Source organism: Anser brachyrhynchus (assembly GCF_964034855.1).
Source record: "Anser brachyrhynchus genome assembly, chromosome: 2".
Taxonomy (NCBI): Eukaryota; Metazoa; Chordata; class Aves; order Anseriformes; family Anatidae; genus Anser; species Anser brachyrhynchus.
Window position 1 is genome coordinate 10,502,277 of NC_137695.1, and position 15,390 is coordinate 10,517,666.

Genomic DNA, 15,390 nt, shown 5'->3' on the forward strand with positions numbered 1-15,390 from the left:
ATAATCCCCAAGATATTCAAAATCATTTCTGATACCATGTATAGAGAGTAATCCACGCGATAATGGCATTTAGTGCCTCTATGCAGTGAGAACAGATTTGTGGATTCTACCATGTGTTGTTATCTGCTTTGTGATAAATTATGGATTACTGTCTCTTTCAGAAGTTACACTTATACCTTACTGCTCTCCTGAAGTATATGGCACTGTAACTTTAAGATATGCTTTTGTTTCCTTTACATTAAAAGAATCAGCATATATGCAAAATACAGGGTCAAATTCTACAAACTAAATCAAAACAAACTGACGTAAACACAGATGAAGCTGCTGGGCATTTTCAATTACAGAGCTTTTTTTTTTTTTCCATAAAAAGAGTATTCTAGCATAGAAATGTTTTCATCTTCTTTTCAGTATACGAAGATCCAACAACCAATGTATTGCCATTGAGGCTAGAATCTTGAGCTTTGTTCCACTATGAAGAAAGTTTTCTAGCAAAAAGAAGTTGCTATGAATTTCACTGATTTTGAGATTGTTTTTCATAAAACCATGTAGGAGAAAGCCAAATTCCCCATTTTTAACATTTCCTAAAATTGTATGCATTTTAAAATTTCCTTCTGGGTGGCTGTGTGATTGGGTTGCACTTAAAGACTGTAGGGGCATAATATAACAGGTAAAAGAGTAAATTTATACATGTGTCTGTGTAGGAAGATAACTTTACAGGCAAAACATCCATATTGTTCTATACAATTACAGATGCTGTGTCTTCTTGTCCTCAATAACTGCTAAACTGCCCCTTTGTATCTATCAAGCCACGAGAAAAATGGCTTCTACAATGTAAAGTACAGGCAGAAATGTCCCAATCTTTTCTGCCATAAGATCCTGCAAGGATCTTCCTTCAGTTACAACTGTGTATTGGAAGAATAAGAGTTTGAAGATATTAATGGTTGCCCAGAATCTCATTTTTAATAATCATAAGATTTTAATAATCATAAGATAATCATAAGAACAGGACTGGGGGTTTTAATTCATTCTATCTGCTGTTTTCCTAACCATGTTTCCAGTGCTGTTGTACAACTGGTTTCCTTTTGTCACCTACACAGTGTTTTAGTGATGCATTTAATTCAGCTTCAGAACCAATCCGTTTCTCATCATTTGAAAAAGCTCCCCAAAACCTACCAAGCAGAAACACCATTGAAGACTTACCTTCCTGTGTCAGATGCTTCAGACACAAATATATCAGGGTGTCTGTTGTGGATTTTGTGAATGTTTGACAGTTCCTGACCAATAACATGCTGTGTATAATCATCTTTCCAGGTAAAACCTGATAAATAATGAAAAAGAGAAACAAACAAACGAAGAAGCAAAACACTGCTTAGTAACTTTAAAGTTTGGCAATAGTATGTCCTATATTAACAATATAAAAAAACAACCAAACAAAAAGTTTTATTCAATGTGAATCCAACAGTGAACTACAGGTTCCTCTCTCCTGTAAGAAATTTTATTAATCAAACTTTTCCTAAAATGCAAGGAAAACAATAGATGACATGAGATTTTGAAAGAGACCTGATTCCTAACAGAATTTTAGCTAGTTACGAATAAACTTTTATATATATATATATAATAAAAAAATAATAATTAAAAAAAATATATATTTTTTTTGGAAATAGCTATGGAGAAGAGTTATCTCACTAGTTAGCTATTAAAAGACAGAGTGATTTAAAACTGGATGCTGGACTCATTTAATAGTTGCTTCCCACAGGTGATTCCATCACTTCTCCCCCATTTACACCACATTGCCCCTTCTCTTCTCTCTCTCCATAAAACTACACTTTTACACTATTAAGGAGCTGGTATTGCAGAGGAAATAAGTACTTTGTGTTTTAATCTAAACCATGTGGGGGTCAATTTATGTTATCTTTATACTTAAATGTTGTGACAAAGAACTTTACAACAAGGGGGAAGTGCAACTATGAAGGCAAATTCCAGTGATTACTTATTAATTACATGCACTGCCAATCTCATGGTAATTATACTTATAATAATGATATAACTCCAAACATAATTGTTATCTGATTTGTAGATTTTAGATGTTGCAGTAACTCTTTAGTTCATAGAACTTGCCCATGCAATTCTCTGTAATTATCTAATAACTAAATATCACATAATTGCAGAGAATTTATGCTTTTATGCCACGTGCAATAAACCACCACAAAAACCCTGAATGAATATTAATAAAAGTTCCAGATTTGGTGATCCTGCTAATATCTTCCTGTAAGAAACTGCCTAAAGAAAAATCCTCTCTAGCTGCAGATGGGAAGGGATGCATCTGGTTGTTAGAACCAGCCTCAGAAGGGGAATTTCTGGCTCAGTCACTATTTCATGCACATGCTATAAACTTCAGCACCATTCACAGTCAACAACAGAAGTGTTGGTATAGGCACTCTCTTAGGATGCAGCTAAAGCATCATCAGTCTCAGTAGAATCGAGAATTTGGCCATTTCACTTCTTGGATGAGTGCTTTATCCAGCAGGCTATTAAAAAAAAGGGTTATATTCTCCAGATTTTTCCAGGGTATTAAGGTGGTGTTCATTCTCTGTTTACTTAAGCCTGGATTTAAAAAAAGAAGCTTAAATAGGAAATTTGTCCATTCTGCCAAAGGAGAAAGTTGTGAGCATGCAGAAGTAAAAATAACTTCAGAATTTATCAAATTTTCAGCCTCGGTGAAGGTCTTTTCCAACCTTAATGATTCTATGATTCTATGAAGTTGGGTGTAACATTAAACAGGCCAAAGAAGTATTCAGACTGTGCAGTTGTCTGGGATTTAGACAAGTTTTAGGGGAAAAAAAAAAGTCCCGATTTTGGAAAGATTTAAATGTACTGCAACACAAACTTCATTGTTTTCCAGTAATGAAAATAATAATACACAAGATAGAACCAATGTAAGTATGCATGGGATTTAACAAACAGAAATGTTCTTTGACACCTGCTTTTTGTTCCTTTTTATTGTTTTCTTAAATAAAAATATTACTCAAGTTTATTGAGGAAACACTTCACCTGAAATCATGTCAGATGTTAATGGCTACAGTAGATGATTCCGGACCCTTGGGAGGGGGAAGAATCTCCAAGATATTTTTAGATCTGATTCATCCTTTTCAAATGCAAATCTCACCTTTTCAAATGTGCCATGTAAGTAGATGGATTCAAATCAGTTCACAAATCTCAATCTAAGCCTGCTCAGAACAAGTTCTTATGTGAATACACAAAAATGAGTCACCACGCACCTATGATTATTTTGGCGTAGTGTTATTAAAATTATTTTTACATGGAGGTTGATATATATATATTTATATGTATGTATGTTTCACTTCACTTCTCTGTTGCCTAGCATTACACATTTCTACTAATGTTAAAAATTCATCCCGGAGAAGAAATGTGATAACATTCAGATTTAGAAGTGCAACAAAGAAGTTCAGGTAAAGTACATATATATGTACTTTACCTGAAATTCTTATATATAATTAGAACTTCCATATATAATTAGAATAGCTATAAAACTACTATTCTTTGTTTCCGAATTCACTACAGTTTCACTTTGCAACTCTAAGCCAATACTAGCCCTATTAAATGCTAAAGATTATTCAGTAATTACTGAAAAGTTTGAAGAAAAACACACAGAGCCACTCTCAAGAGTTTTGTTGAAATTAAAGCATGAAAGAGTTCATCTGCAGTATCTGCATAAAGACAAGAAATTAATCTCTCTCAGTCCTGAGCAATATATTCAGGAGCAGACAGAGGCGTCAATAGTTAGGTAGGTCTTTATGTCTCCATGAAATAATGTTTTTGGTAAAAAAGAACAGCAAAGCATTGCAATCCCAATTCTCACTAGTCATAACTGTGTCTTTTGTTAACTTGGGTGTACTTTCTTTCTCCTGATGCACAATTTTAACATTTTCTCAAAATGCATTTCCAACCAGTACAAGCAAACAGTACTTAAAGCTGAAAAAGAACATAACTGTGGCATTAAAAGAGAGCAAACAGAGGAAAGAAAAACAGAGTATTTATTATAGAGTTTAAGAAACTAGAATTAAGGGATTGTGCCTTCTCAACTGTATCTCCCAGCACTTGTAACTCAGATAAGATTTAGAACAACACGTGGATGAAAAATGCATGCAAAATCATCTAGTTCAAGGAAATCCCTCTGCAATTGGTGAGCACTGCTGCTCCTTATGCAACTATCTCCAGAACTGCAATGTTTCTAAAGCCAACCTTCTGCCAATCATTTTCCAGCATTGTTTCAGTTACAAAAAAACATCTCTCCCACACACTGAGCTCAATAGAATAGCACATTCAAGAATTATAATACCACGCTGACAGCTGCAATCAAAATTAAGGTTGGGAAGAAGCACATGACGCCGTACAGTGATTTCCTGTCCCCTTTGTCTTCGGCATCACACCTAGCACCAGCTCCCGGCTCACCACCCAATTATAACAATTTGCCTCCACTGGCTGAGCAGGATCACAGTGGTGCTCTTGTACACACATTACTTCCACGTCACTAACGGGGAGTGGTACGGGGGGACACCCAGCCTTATGAACCCCCGCATCGCTACCCACCTGCACGTCCTACCGGTGAGTTCTCACAAGCGGACAATGCCGAGACGTGAGCAAGAGAAGGAGGCTGGTGGCCACTGAAATGATGCAGGTACAAAATTGCTCTCAGCTCAACAGCACTGATGGTTGTGAGTCCCCATGAAAAAAAAAAAAAGCTATAGATAGAAACCTTACCCACAAGTAGTAACCCTTCTTGGTGACAGAGCCCAAAGTCGAATTATTTTCTTGGTTACTAAATTGAAATTCTGTAACCTTAATGTATGTGAAAAAATTGTGATCATGTAGAGGCAGCAAATACAAGACATGAATACTTTTATAAATCCCAACCTGCACATCAAAGCCAATGGAATTACTCCAGATATGATCTGGTCTCTTTCCATATTATCATCAGGGATCTTCCTGGATCTTTTCTTTCCACTGCACAATGACTATAATTACCAAAAGTATAAAAATAATAATGAAATTAGTATTGTCTAGGTCCCCATTATGTTCAACACTTTGTCAACGGAGAGTCTAATAATCATTTTATTAATTGAAATCAAATCGAAAGCAAGCAGTGTTAAATAGTGAAGAAAACAGTTTTCACAAATTCACATTGGCAAAGATAGCTTCTGCCTCCAAAAGTAAAGTCAAAGTTTTTTTCACGTGTATCATATAATTTCATTTTTACCTTGCTTCACTGGCTTTGCCACTATATCAATTACAGAGAAATATCTAAAAATAATCAATATTCAAACATGTCTTTACTTTTCTTGGCTGTTGAATTTTTCTACATAACGGCATCCTTTCCTGTGGTTTGAGTCTGTTTTTCATCTTAAAGCAACTTGATGCCTCTCCTTATGTACCTGACCACATCTTTAGTGCCTGCAAATTAATTAGCAACTGTTGAAAACACTCATCTGCTACTTCTCCCTCTTAACTTAATCTAACTCAGAGTTATTGATACAAACAAAATTACTGATACAAAAAATCTTCATTCCTTCCAATGCCTAGGCAAGAGAATGACAGTTTTTTAACTTAGCAAAAGCATTCTGGTGTACATCAGTAGAATTTGGTTTAACTCCTTTGCAGCACTAACAGCTCTCAGCACCTGAGGATTTGGCCGTGCAAATCTTCCTGCTTGTACTCCCAAGCAGCCAACCTGCGTAAGGATGCTCAGGCTGCACAGGGATCTGGGAGCACTTTTAATGAGACCTGTGCCTGACAGCCTAACACGATGAGGCTCTTCCAGCTCTCGTACCACTTCAAATCCAAAATGATTAGTTCTGCATCAATATTTTGGCAACAAAATGATTTTTACATATCAAGTCCATTCAAAGTGACAGGAGATTATTATATATTGGCAGAAACCTATATACTCAAACCTGATCCTTCTTTGTCAGGAAAATCCCCATATAAAAAGGCCAAAAAACCTCAGAAGTATTCACACTTGAAGCCAGAACATATTATTATTTTTCAATTGTGACATTAATTTTTTCCACTTTTTGGTTTTATTATCCATTTTGTCCTTGTGCAGCATATGATAAAATAGGTTTTTCTCTGAGCTACCTTCAACTGCTACTTCATTTCAGCCAAGAAACTCTCAGTTGTAGAGCTCAGAGAATTTCACCCCCCATGCCATGTGTTGCAAATTGTTAATGCCTACTTGAGCTGTCAGAATGTCTGCAGAATTGGGAATGATTGGCTTTCTTCCCTGCTTTCACAACAGACAGGTCAACGTATAGACGTGGCTTTCTGCAGGCTGCCTTTCCACATCCTCTAGAGGATCTGCACTTGTTCTCATCCCAGACCTCCATTTTCAGATCTCAAGGACATGCCCAGTAATGTTCACATTTCAGGGCTAAGACAAAATTGCAGCTTTAATACTGAGGTTGGTGTGTGTATTAAAATTCATTCTTTCAATTACAGTTTTTTCTAATTAAGAATGCAGACCAAAGATAAAATCTTGATGTATGTCGTTAGAGTAAATGAAAAATAGAAATACTTCTGAAAGAAATTTTGCGATACAAGTTGCAACAGTAGGTTAATGGCAAAAATAATAATAGAGAAGTTGAACCCACTTCTGCACAGTAAAGGTCACTACCAGCTTTCACTATAAACTATTTTTTGTTGTTGTTGTTTCCTTCCCTTTTCTCTTGCATTCCCTTGCAGTAGTGCTGAGTACCAGGTTTGCACTGGTGAGTTTTTTGCCCTCTTTTGGAGCTTCTAGTGGGAGCTTCTCTATAATGTGCAAGAATTTCAGTCACTGAATTCAGCAGCAGTTCACTCACACGGCAAAAAGCTTCCACTTGAAAGAACAGATGAAAGGGCTGCCTAAGGATTACAGTTTCAAATTTTCATATATTGTTTTATTATACATAAAAGTGATAATCTCCATAGAATTAAATTACTAGCATGATCTTCTTACAGCCCTGATTTTAATTTACTCTAAGTAACTATCCCAGAAGGTAGAGGGAAGGCTTTTCTCTTCAGTTTTTTGGAATTTCTATTATTTGAAAAAGCCAAATGAGTGCTTCATTTGCCAAGAAGATTATAAAATACTCTCACAGGACTCAGTATGCAATGTTTCCTTACCTTTATTTCATCTCTTGTAGACAGCTACAAATAATTGGTTTATACAAGATAAAGTTTCTAAGTGTTACATAAGATTCTTCTGCCACTAGAGCTGATAGTAATAAAAGAATAATATGATAATGTAAAATATGTCATCTAACTTCCAACTAGAATAGACTACTTTCCAAAAACTAGAACAGAATGGATACATGAAAAGGATTTTGCGATCCTTGACATAAATCCCATGCTATCCACTATGTCATATAATCCTCTTCACAAACTGATGACCCTCAACTTTGAAAGCAGATGGTTCTGTTCACAGAAAAGAATTTTAGGAAGATATGCAAAAGGGAACTTCTTTCATGGTTACAATTTTATATTAATGTTCAACCTAGAATTAATTCATGGTCAGCTATATCTTTAACTTGAATGGCTCTCTGTGATGGCCGGGCTGTGACATACTTGTCAAAAAATAAGCAAATTAATATAGGGTGAGTGAAGATGCATCTTCTATTCCACCATTTCCTTCTGCCCCTGGACTATGCCGACATTTCCTCAATGCTGTTAGTTCAAGGAGTTTCCATGAACTCCTTGAAACATTCACATGCATCCAAAATCATGATACTAAAATAAACATGAGCCTGCTTTGCTTGTTTCAGTGAGCTTTGAACCCACCTGGGCTAGCTGACAAGCACATCAAAAAGCACGTGAGTATTCCAGATTTACCCCCCAAAAGCTTGACTCTAGTCCTACACTGTGAAACAGCTGCCTTTACCACATTCATCCTCTGCAGTTTGCTATTAAATTACAGAATAGTGATCTTTCCTTTTTCTGTTGAAATACTGTTTTGCTTTTTTTATTCCTTTCTCCTTCCTTTTTCTTTCTTATTATTATTCCTTTCCAAGACGCCTTACACCACTCTAAACTTCCATTCACCCATCTCATAATGCAAGATCTTTTTCATATGTGGAAATTGGTTGTAATACTAGACCATACAATGCAAAGAATGGAGATATTGTCCAAATAGTAGTTAACAATGCATATAAAATCAGCAGCCTTATTTCCCATTTCATTTTATCCATTTCATTTCATGCTAACAGTAGGATGACAGCCTTACTGTCATGAAAAATACAGTTCCTGGGGAAGGACTTTTGAAGTGCCTTCAATCTGGGAATTAAAACATCACTTGTAACAAGGCAGAATTGGTCAGAAGCGTCCTGGCACTTAAATAAGTATAGAAAATTATGTGGCTGTACAGGTTACACATATATTAGCAAATTCATCTCAGATCTGCAGTTCTTCATGTATTTTTAAATGCCTCAGAGCAGAACTGTTCTTTCAGATCCACATAGTGGCTCTCACCCCCATTTCATGTAGCTGCTGAACGCTCACTGATGTTTGTGAAAAATCAATTTTTGGCTGTCAGATGAGGGCTTGCAATTGCACATGCGAAGTCAATATAAGGGAGTGCAACATTGGGCACTACAGCAGTATCTGCAGCTGCAAATGCATCTTGGCATTTGGTTCTAATGTGCCTTTAAGACCAATGTATATATCTTTGTACAACAGTATAGAGGGAATGTTAGTATGAACCAGACTAAAGGGTTCTGTAGTATATTCATGGGGTGTAACGGGAAAATCTGACATACTTGAAACATTTTCTCTAGCAAGAGCCCTCAGTCTCCTATTCACTGTACACTATCCTATATCAAGACCAATGCAAATTAAAGGAGAAAAAGATAAATCTTTGATAATTTTAAATGACAGGCAGAAGAAACTTCCATAACTCTATATAGTTTGTGTGAAACTTTATCCTCCATTTTTCAATTTTAAGTCATTTCTCCTGGACTCCAAATTCCTCCAGGAGGAGGTCATATATTGCATGCATTTGTACAGTCTCTTGCTACAGCAATAACAACAGCAATAACAATAATTGTTAGTGTTGGTATTGTTATTAATAAAAACACGGCAGTTGAAGAAGTTAGGGTTCCCTCAGGAACCTTGCAAAGACCTTGGTGGCTGAAAGCCGGGGGGTTTCCAGGACAGTGCGTTAGCCAAGATGGCTTGCCTGAAGCAAAGACAAGCAATCTGCAGGTCACACTGCTCCCCAAAAAAGCTGATTAATGTTCCTCAGGTTTCATTTTGAATTCACCCCACGTATAGAAATGAACCCTATGTGGGTTTGTGAAACTCAGAAAGACAACGTGGCATTTTCAGCCTGAAGACTATTCGAATTATCTTCTTTTCTATTCTCTTGTGCACGTAAGCTTTGTGGGTTTAGACCTTCCAACAAATGAACCGGAGGATACAATACACTTTACTGCACATTGGATGTCAGAAATGTTTTAATTTAGGCATTTTTGGCGTGAGCACCTTAGGCCTCTGATTTACAAGCCAGTTACTTTTAACAAATTACTGTACCACATGGCAGCTAAGGAGCATTCTCTGCCCATGTATCTAGCTGATGTCCATGGGTAAAAATGAGATCACTTAGCTTACTTTAGCCAACAATGAAAAAGGTTTGGGATAAGAAGCTCTGACCAACATGGTTTACTACCTGATGTACATTTTCTCTCCCTTGTTTCCCACAGTTAATACCTCACTGAGCTTTAATAACATTTTTGGACAATTCATGTAGTGCTGATTCACAGATTCACACCAGTGCTCTGTCAGATGCATGCACTCTGATTTCTGGCTCCTTTTAGCTCCTTTCCTGCCTTTTGGGATGATCTCTGAATACTTAAAATGTGCAGTGCTTATGAGCTGTGATTTGATATTATCACAATGCCACTAATAAGTGCAATTTTGTCGAATCTCCGAGTGATTTTCTGAATAAGTTTTTGGATTAACTAAAATATTTACAGTGGAAGAGCTAGACCAATCAGATGTGAACTAAAAGTCCCTAAAATTTCAATCTTTGTGAACACAGTTCTAGCTAATGTCTGTTCACAATACATCACTACAAAAAGCTTCATCATTTTTTTCTTCTAACAATCTTATATATTAATATACAACTTATACAACTATATAAATCTAAATTTAAATGGCATTTACTGGAAACTTTGACATTAAAAAAATGCCTCAAACATGCCATGATGAAATAACCCTGACTTGAAACATACAGAGGGAATATAACAATCTTAACTTTCTTGGGAGCCATTTTACCCCATTGATTTTAAGGTTTTCCTTTGTGTGTTCTATGCTCAACCTGGATATCCTGAAGTAGCTCTACTATTATACCACCAGGGTCTATCATTAACTGCACTGCTCTCCATAAGAACCAGAGGGAACTTGCTCTGGGCAAGGACTGAACTTTGAGACGTAGCCTGGAGCAGCAGGGAGCCACATGGTGCTTGTACCCACACCAGAGACCAACAGCATGGACATCAGGGGACTGACAGCCTTTGCCTTCTTCCCAATCCACCCTTAAACTTTTGACGTGACACCAACTCTGTGACTCACTTCTCTATCTGCAAAACGAATATACCACAGCACAATTTCAGGGGTTAACGTTGTACTGTACGTTGCGAGCTCTTTCAGGTACCACAGAGCTGCACTGGCGTAAACAAGAAGCGGTGTGAAAAATGGGGTCCACCAGGAGCTGTGGCGATGTGTCATTAACTGAGCAGCAGGTAGTTGCTTTTTTTCTTCACTTCGGTGTGTTTCCACTATTTAAGGACTAGCAACTACAATCAAGAAAGTGAATGCATTTTCAAAAATACCATTAATTCCAGAAATTTGTCCATCAGCACTTCTGAATGGCATACAAAGCAGCAAACCTCCTTTGGAGCAAACAATGAAGTGAAACAGCAATAACATTAAAGCATTTCAAAAACATTGGTGGTGTAGCTCATATTTATCTTTCACTTAGTATTGTTACAGAAGATAAGTCTTCTGATCAGGGGCTGCTAGCATTAAGAAATAGTGATATATTTCTAGATAATTGAGTACTACCTATTACCATACTTTTGATGTGGTGGAACATTCATGTGCCTTGTTTTCCACTTCCTCAGGGTATCCTGGTTAAATGTCACATGTATTTTTCTCCCACGTTAAGAAAACAAAACCTGCATATTAATTCTTCTTTAAGAGAGGTGTAAACGTAATAAGAAGGGAATATTGATTATTCTATTCATCTACAAACTACTCCAACACATATAAATAATACTGGAAAATGTAATGCAGCCTTAATTATCAGCAGTGCTACCCTCTGTTTATAACAGTCATGACAGATGAAACCTGCAGCAATTAATCTGATTGCTGTGATGGCAGTTTAAGCTAATTCACAACAAAAGATGCAAAGTAAAAAGCAAGCTATTGCACATATTTTAAAAACATACTGTTATTTAATATAAGACCTGTGTTTCATTGACCAGATAACTGCTCCTTAGTAATGAAATTCTGAACAAATGTCCCTGCAAAGGTATTTGAGAGTTAAGGTGTCCAAGAGCTCCACGAAGTCCTCCTTAGCTGTTCCCAGTACAAGACTGGAAACACAAAGAATTGCCCTTCTCTCATTCCAAAATGCTTGTGGTTTGGGTCCCCAAATCTGTAACCCAGAAAAACTGCCTAGAAAATGTTTGCTATCACTGCCCCCAAAGGAACAAATGTTGGAAAGGAAAGAGCAATGAGTGAATAAACAGTTGAAAGTGTCCTGTTTCACTCATTTACTTGCTACAAACCTAGCCTTCAACTCGTGTTCCGTTCTCACCACCTCACACTGTGCTAGCAGCTGCAAACAGAAGAATATTCTCTTTTCCTAGGGAAACAACTGTTTTATTTTACACTTCATGACTACTTGTTTCAAGGAGTAAACCGGAATCTGGGATTGATTTGTTTTACTTACTACAGCCAATAAGATATAAACATGGGGCATCACAAATTCAACAAGCTATTGTTAATATGCTATTCCTACTCACCAGTGACTTCTCTCTCTATATATATATGATAAACTACATTTATAGATTTTACTCCACTAATGTTAGATGACATAGGAAAGAAAATATTTCCTTCTGTCAATTATTTCTTAACTAAATGCCAAAGGTTCAAACATAAAAACAGAATAATTCTGTCCTGGCAACCACGTAAGACTGTCCTTTGCACATTACATTATACTTAGCAGTTTGTCAGGTTTGATTCTTTTTCCTATACACAGTATAAGGGCATGCCCTTGAATCTTTTATACTTGTAAAAGATGCATATAGATCTAAATGTATTCAGTGTTTCTCAAGAAGATAATTTTTGATCATCTTATTTATTTGAACATACATTAAAATTGGTCAAAATTCAAAGACTACAGCACAGACACTCTTATGCCGAATTGATATGTAGTCAAAAACAATCAAGTTTCTCTTTCCTCACCCATTCTGTATTTAAAAACTGCTGTCATGTTGACAGCAAAGTTGCTATACTTTATGTGTGCGCACAATGTTTTGTATTTGTTGTGATCCCACCTTACAGCTGAGGCTATGTAAGATCATCCCTCAGATGGTCCAGCAGAAGTGCTACAGCGCAGGCAGCACTCAGAAGATGTCACCACTGCCAAGGCACTTCTACACCATGGAGCAATGGATGGACACGGGAGCTTCTCCTCCAGCACTACTGGGGACATTCAGCCAGATGGACCCAGCACGTCCACCACTCAGCCACTGCACAGCCTTGGGTGGCATGGAGCTTCGCAGGATGGGGATGGACGGGAACTCACGTAACTACTGCACTGACAAAGCCAAATTTGGCCCTTTCCAGCTCTCCCCACACTAACTGGCCTTGTGTTGCTAACAGGAATGGGAAGCCATATGAAATGTTTCTATTACTCCTGTCATCATTTGCATTAAAGTCAAGTTACACAAATGTGGCAGTGCAAATGAGCATCTTAATAGTTGTAAATTATATTTCCTTACAGTGTAAGTTCTTCAAATGCCACTGGAGCATTGCAAAGCACTTTTGTTAAAACAAAAGTTAGATTCAGGAAAGAATAACTTCTATTGAAGTATTATGATTCAGTTGTCCCTTGCTACTACTCAAACATCCTCATGCATACATCCTTCTCCTATTATTCTTTGCATTAGTTTTGTTAGCCAGGGAAAGTTTCCCTAATATAGTTTTGACAATTCCACGTTTAATTTGTCTTCATTTCCTTGTGTCCTTAATAACACTATGTAGACAGCAGATGTCAAGTCCTTCCAAGTGGAATGAAGCAGAAGTGAACTCACATCCCTAATAAATTGTTTATTGAATATTTATTTTTACTTGGATGACAAACCGCTAGTGAATCCGCTGGTGGTAAAGCCCATGCTTACATGCTACAGCACAACATTTATTGAAGCAGCTATTCTAGACAAATCTATATTGCATTTATAAATCTTCAAAACAAGCCCTAGTAAATGTCACTTCTTCTTAAATGCTCGGCAGAATCGATGACAAGTGATGCAGTCTTTGCCCTTGAAGAATTTGTGTGTTTGGATCTCAGTCCAAATTCTAAAATCCTTGTTCAGAAACACGTGGTGTAAACACGCATGCAATGTACAAGAGGTGTTGAAGAAAGAAAGGAAAAGTTACTCTAAATGACTAAGATGAATCCAAACAGGAAAATTATTCTAGTTTTTCAGCATAATCTGTATGAAATAGCCATTTCATACAAGAGCCATTAGCTTATTTCCCTTTGGCACTGAAATATTTTGCTGTGGTCTTCCACGTGCTACCCAAAAGCAGTTATTTTTGAGATGTTTTTATGATCACATTAGGTACCTCTTGAAAGGCACCTAATATCAATAGGTATATCAATAGGTACCTTTCAATAGGTACCTATCACCTAGGTACATGGCACAACCTAGAGAAATGTTTTTCCATGGAAAGCATTGCAGCTTCTTCATTTTCCAGCAGGTTTTGTAACAGCCATTTTCTTGCAAAACCTACACTTGTTTTACTCTCAAATGCTGCTGGACATGTTAATTAAACAGACATTAGTCAGCAAAGCTTGCTACAAAAATGATGTTTTAATGGTAGGTGAAATCTTGGGGAGATATTCATTAATAAAATATAATGTGAAATGGAAAAAAAACATTGATTCAAATAATGATCTTCTGCTTATTGTTAGAAAAAGTCATCACAGTCAAAATAATAAATAAATTAGTCTCCACCTATTGACAGCTGCCAGGCTACTAACTGTCCTAGAATAGAAAACTGGCTTTGAAATGGGAATAGTTAAAAAGCAAACAAGAAAACACAGCCTAGATTGTGACAGTGTGCAAAAAATGACTGCTCAAGCACACATTCAGGAAAACAGAAGACAAAAGGACTATGAGATACTTTGTTACTTTTTATTCCCTTGTTGAACAAAGCACATTCACCAAAATAAATAAATAAACAAAATAATACCCCCCCCCCCAAAAAAAAAAAAAAAATCTAGTTCTAATCCTTTATACTTATATTTGAAAGACACACAGGTCAGATGAATAACCTAAGTCAGCAATTTTACTCTATTTAGTAAAATCCCTGGGGACAGTGTGTGGTAGCTGGTAGGAAGATGTTTATTGTGCTCTATGAGAATTTAGAAAATGTGATTATTACATTACTGCATATTTTTATTATAAATAAAAAACAAAGCCACTTCTCTTATAATTTAAATTGATGTCCACATGCATTGATATCTAAAGCTTATAGAAACGCTTAAGCATGCACTCTTCTTTTTCCTCTAATTCCTGTACGCTTTGTTAAATTGTTATTTTAATGCAACAAAAGCAGGATATTTTGGAGCTTTACAGAAGAGATGGATTACATGGCAGCCATTAAATAGCAGCAAAAGCATCACACATTACACAACACTTCCAAACTTGTAATGCAGAGTCTCTCTCTTCAAACACCAACCCTGAAGATATCTCAGTTAATAGAAGGAAAGATTCCAGCCCTCTTGTTTGAAACTTGCTGAAAGCCAGGTGTGAAGGTGCTGGAAAGCTGCCCTTTTGCCAATTCTTCTGGCTTTCTGACAATGAAGTGAGAAGCTGCTGGAAGCAACAAATGATTCTCTGTAACTATCTTTTCAGTCTTTGTGGCTCTAATCCCATACAACTGTAACCGATGGCCATGATTTGGAATAATTTGGGTGACTTTTTAATGTTTCCAAAGTGCAATGAATTAATCAGGGTTAGAACAAGGCTTGAGGAAAGAAATGCGACCTGTTTATAGTATGGAATTCAATGAAATCTAAATAAGATACAATTTCCTGTTTAG

General features: G+C 36.6%; 1 protein-coding gene across 4 annotated transcripts in view; it reads right to left on the reverse strand.

Annotated features, from left to right (window-relative positions):
• PTPRN2 (protein tyrosine phosphatase receptor type N2) overlaps positions 1–15,390 on the reverse strand; it is a 645,529-nt gene that overhangs the window by 419,435 nt on the left and 210,704 nt on the right. For all 4 annotated transcript variants that reach the window (XM_080579571.1, XM_080579572.1, XM_080579573.1 and 1 more), the window contains one exon: positions 1,201–1,318. In XM_080579571.1, the coding sequence (XP_080435697.1) occupies positions 1,201–1,318 (118 nt within the window). The remainder of the gene's footprint in view (positions 1–1,200; positions 1,319–15,390) is intronic.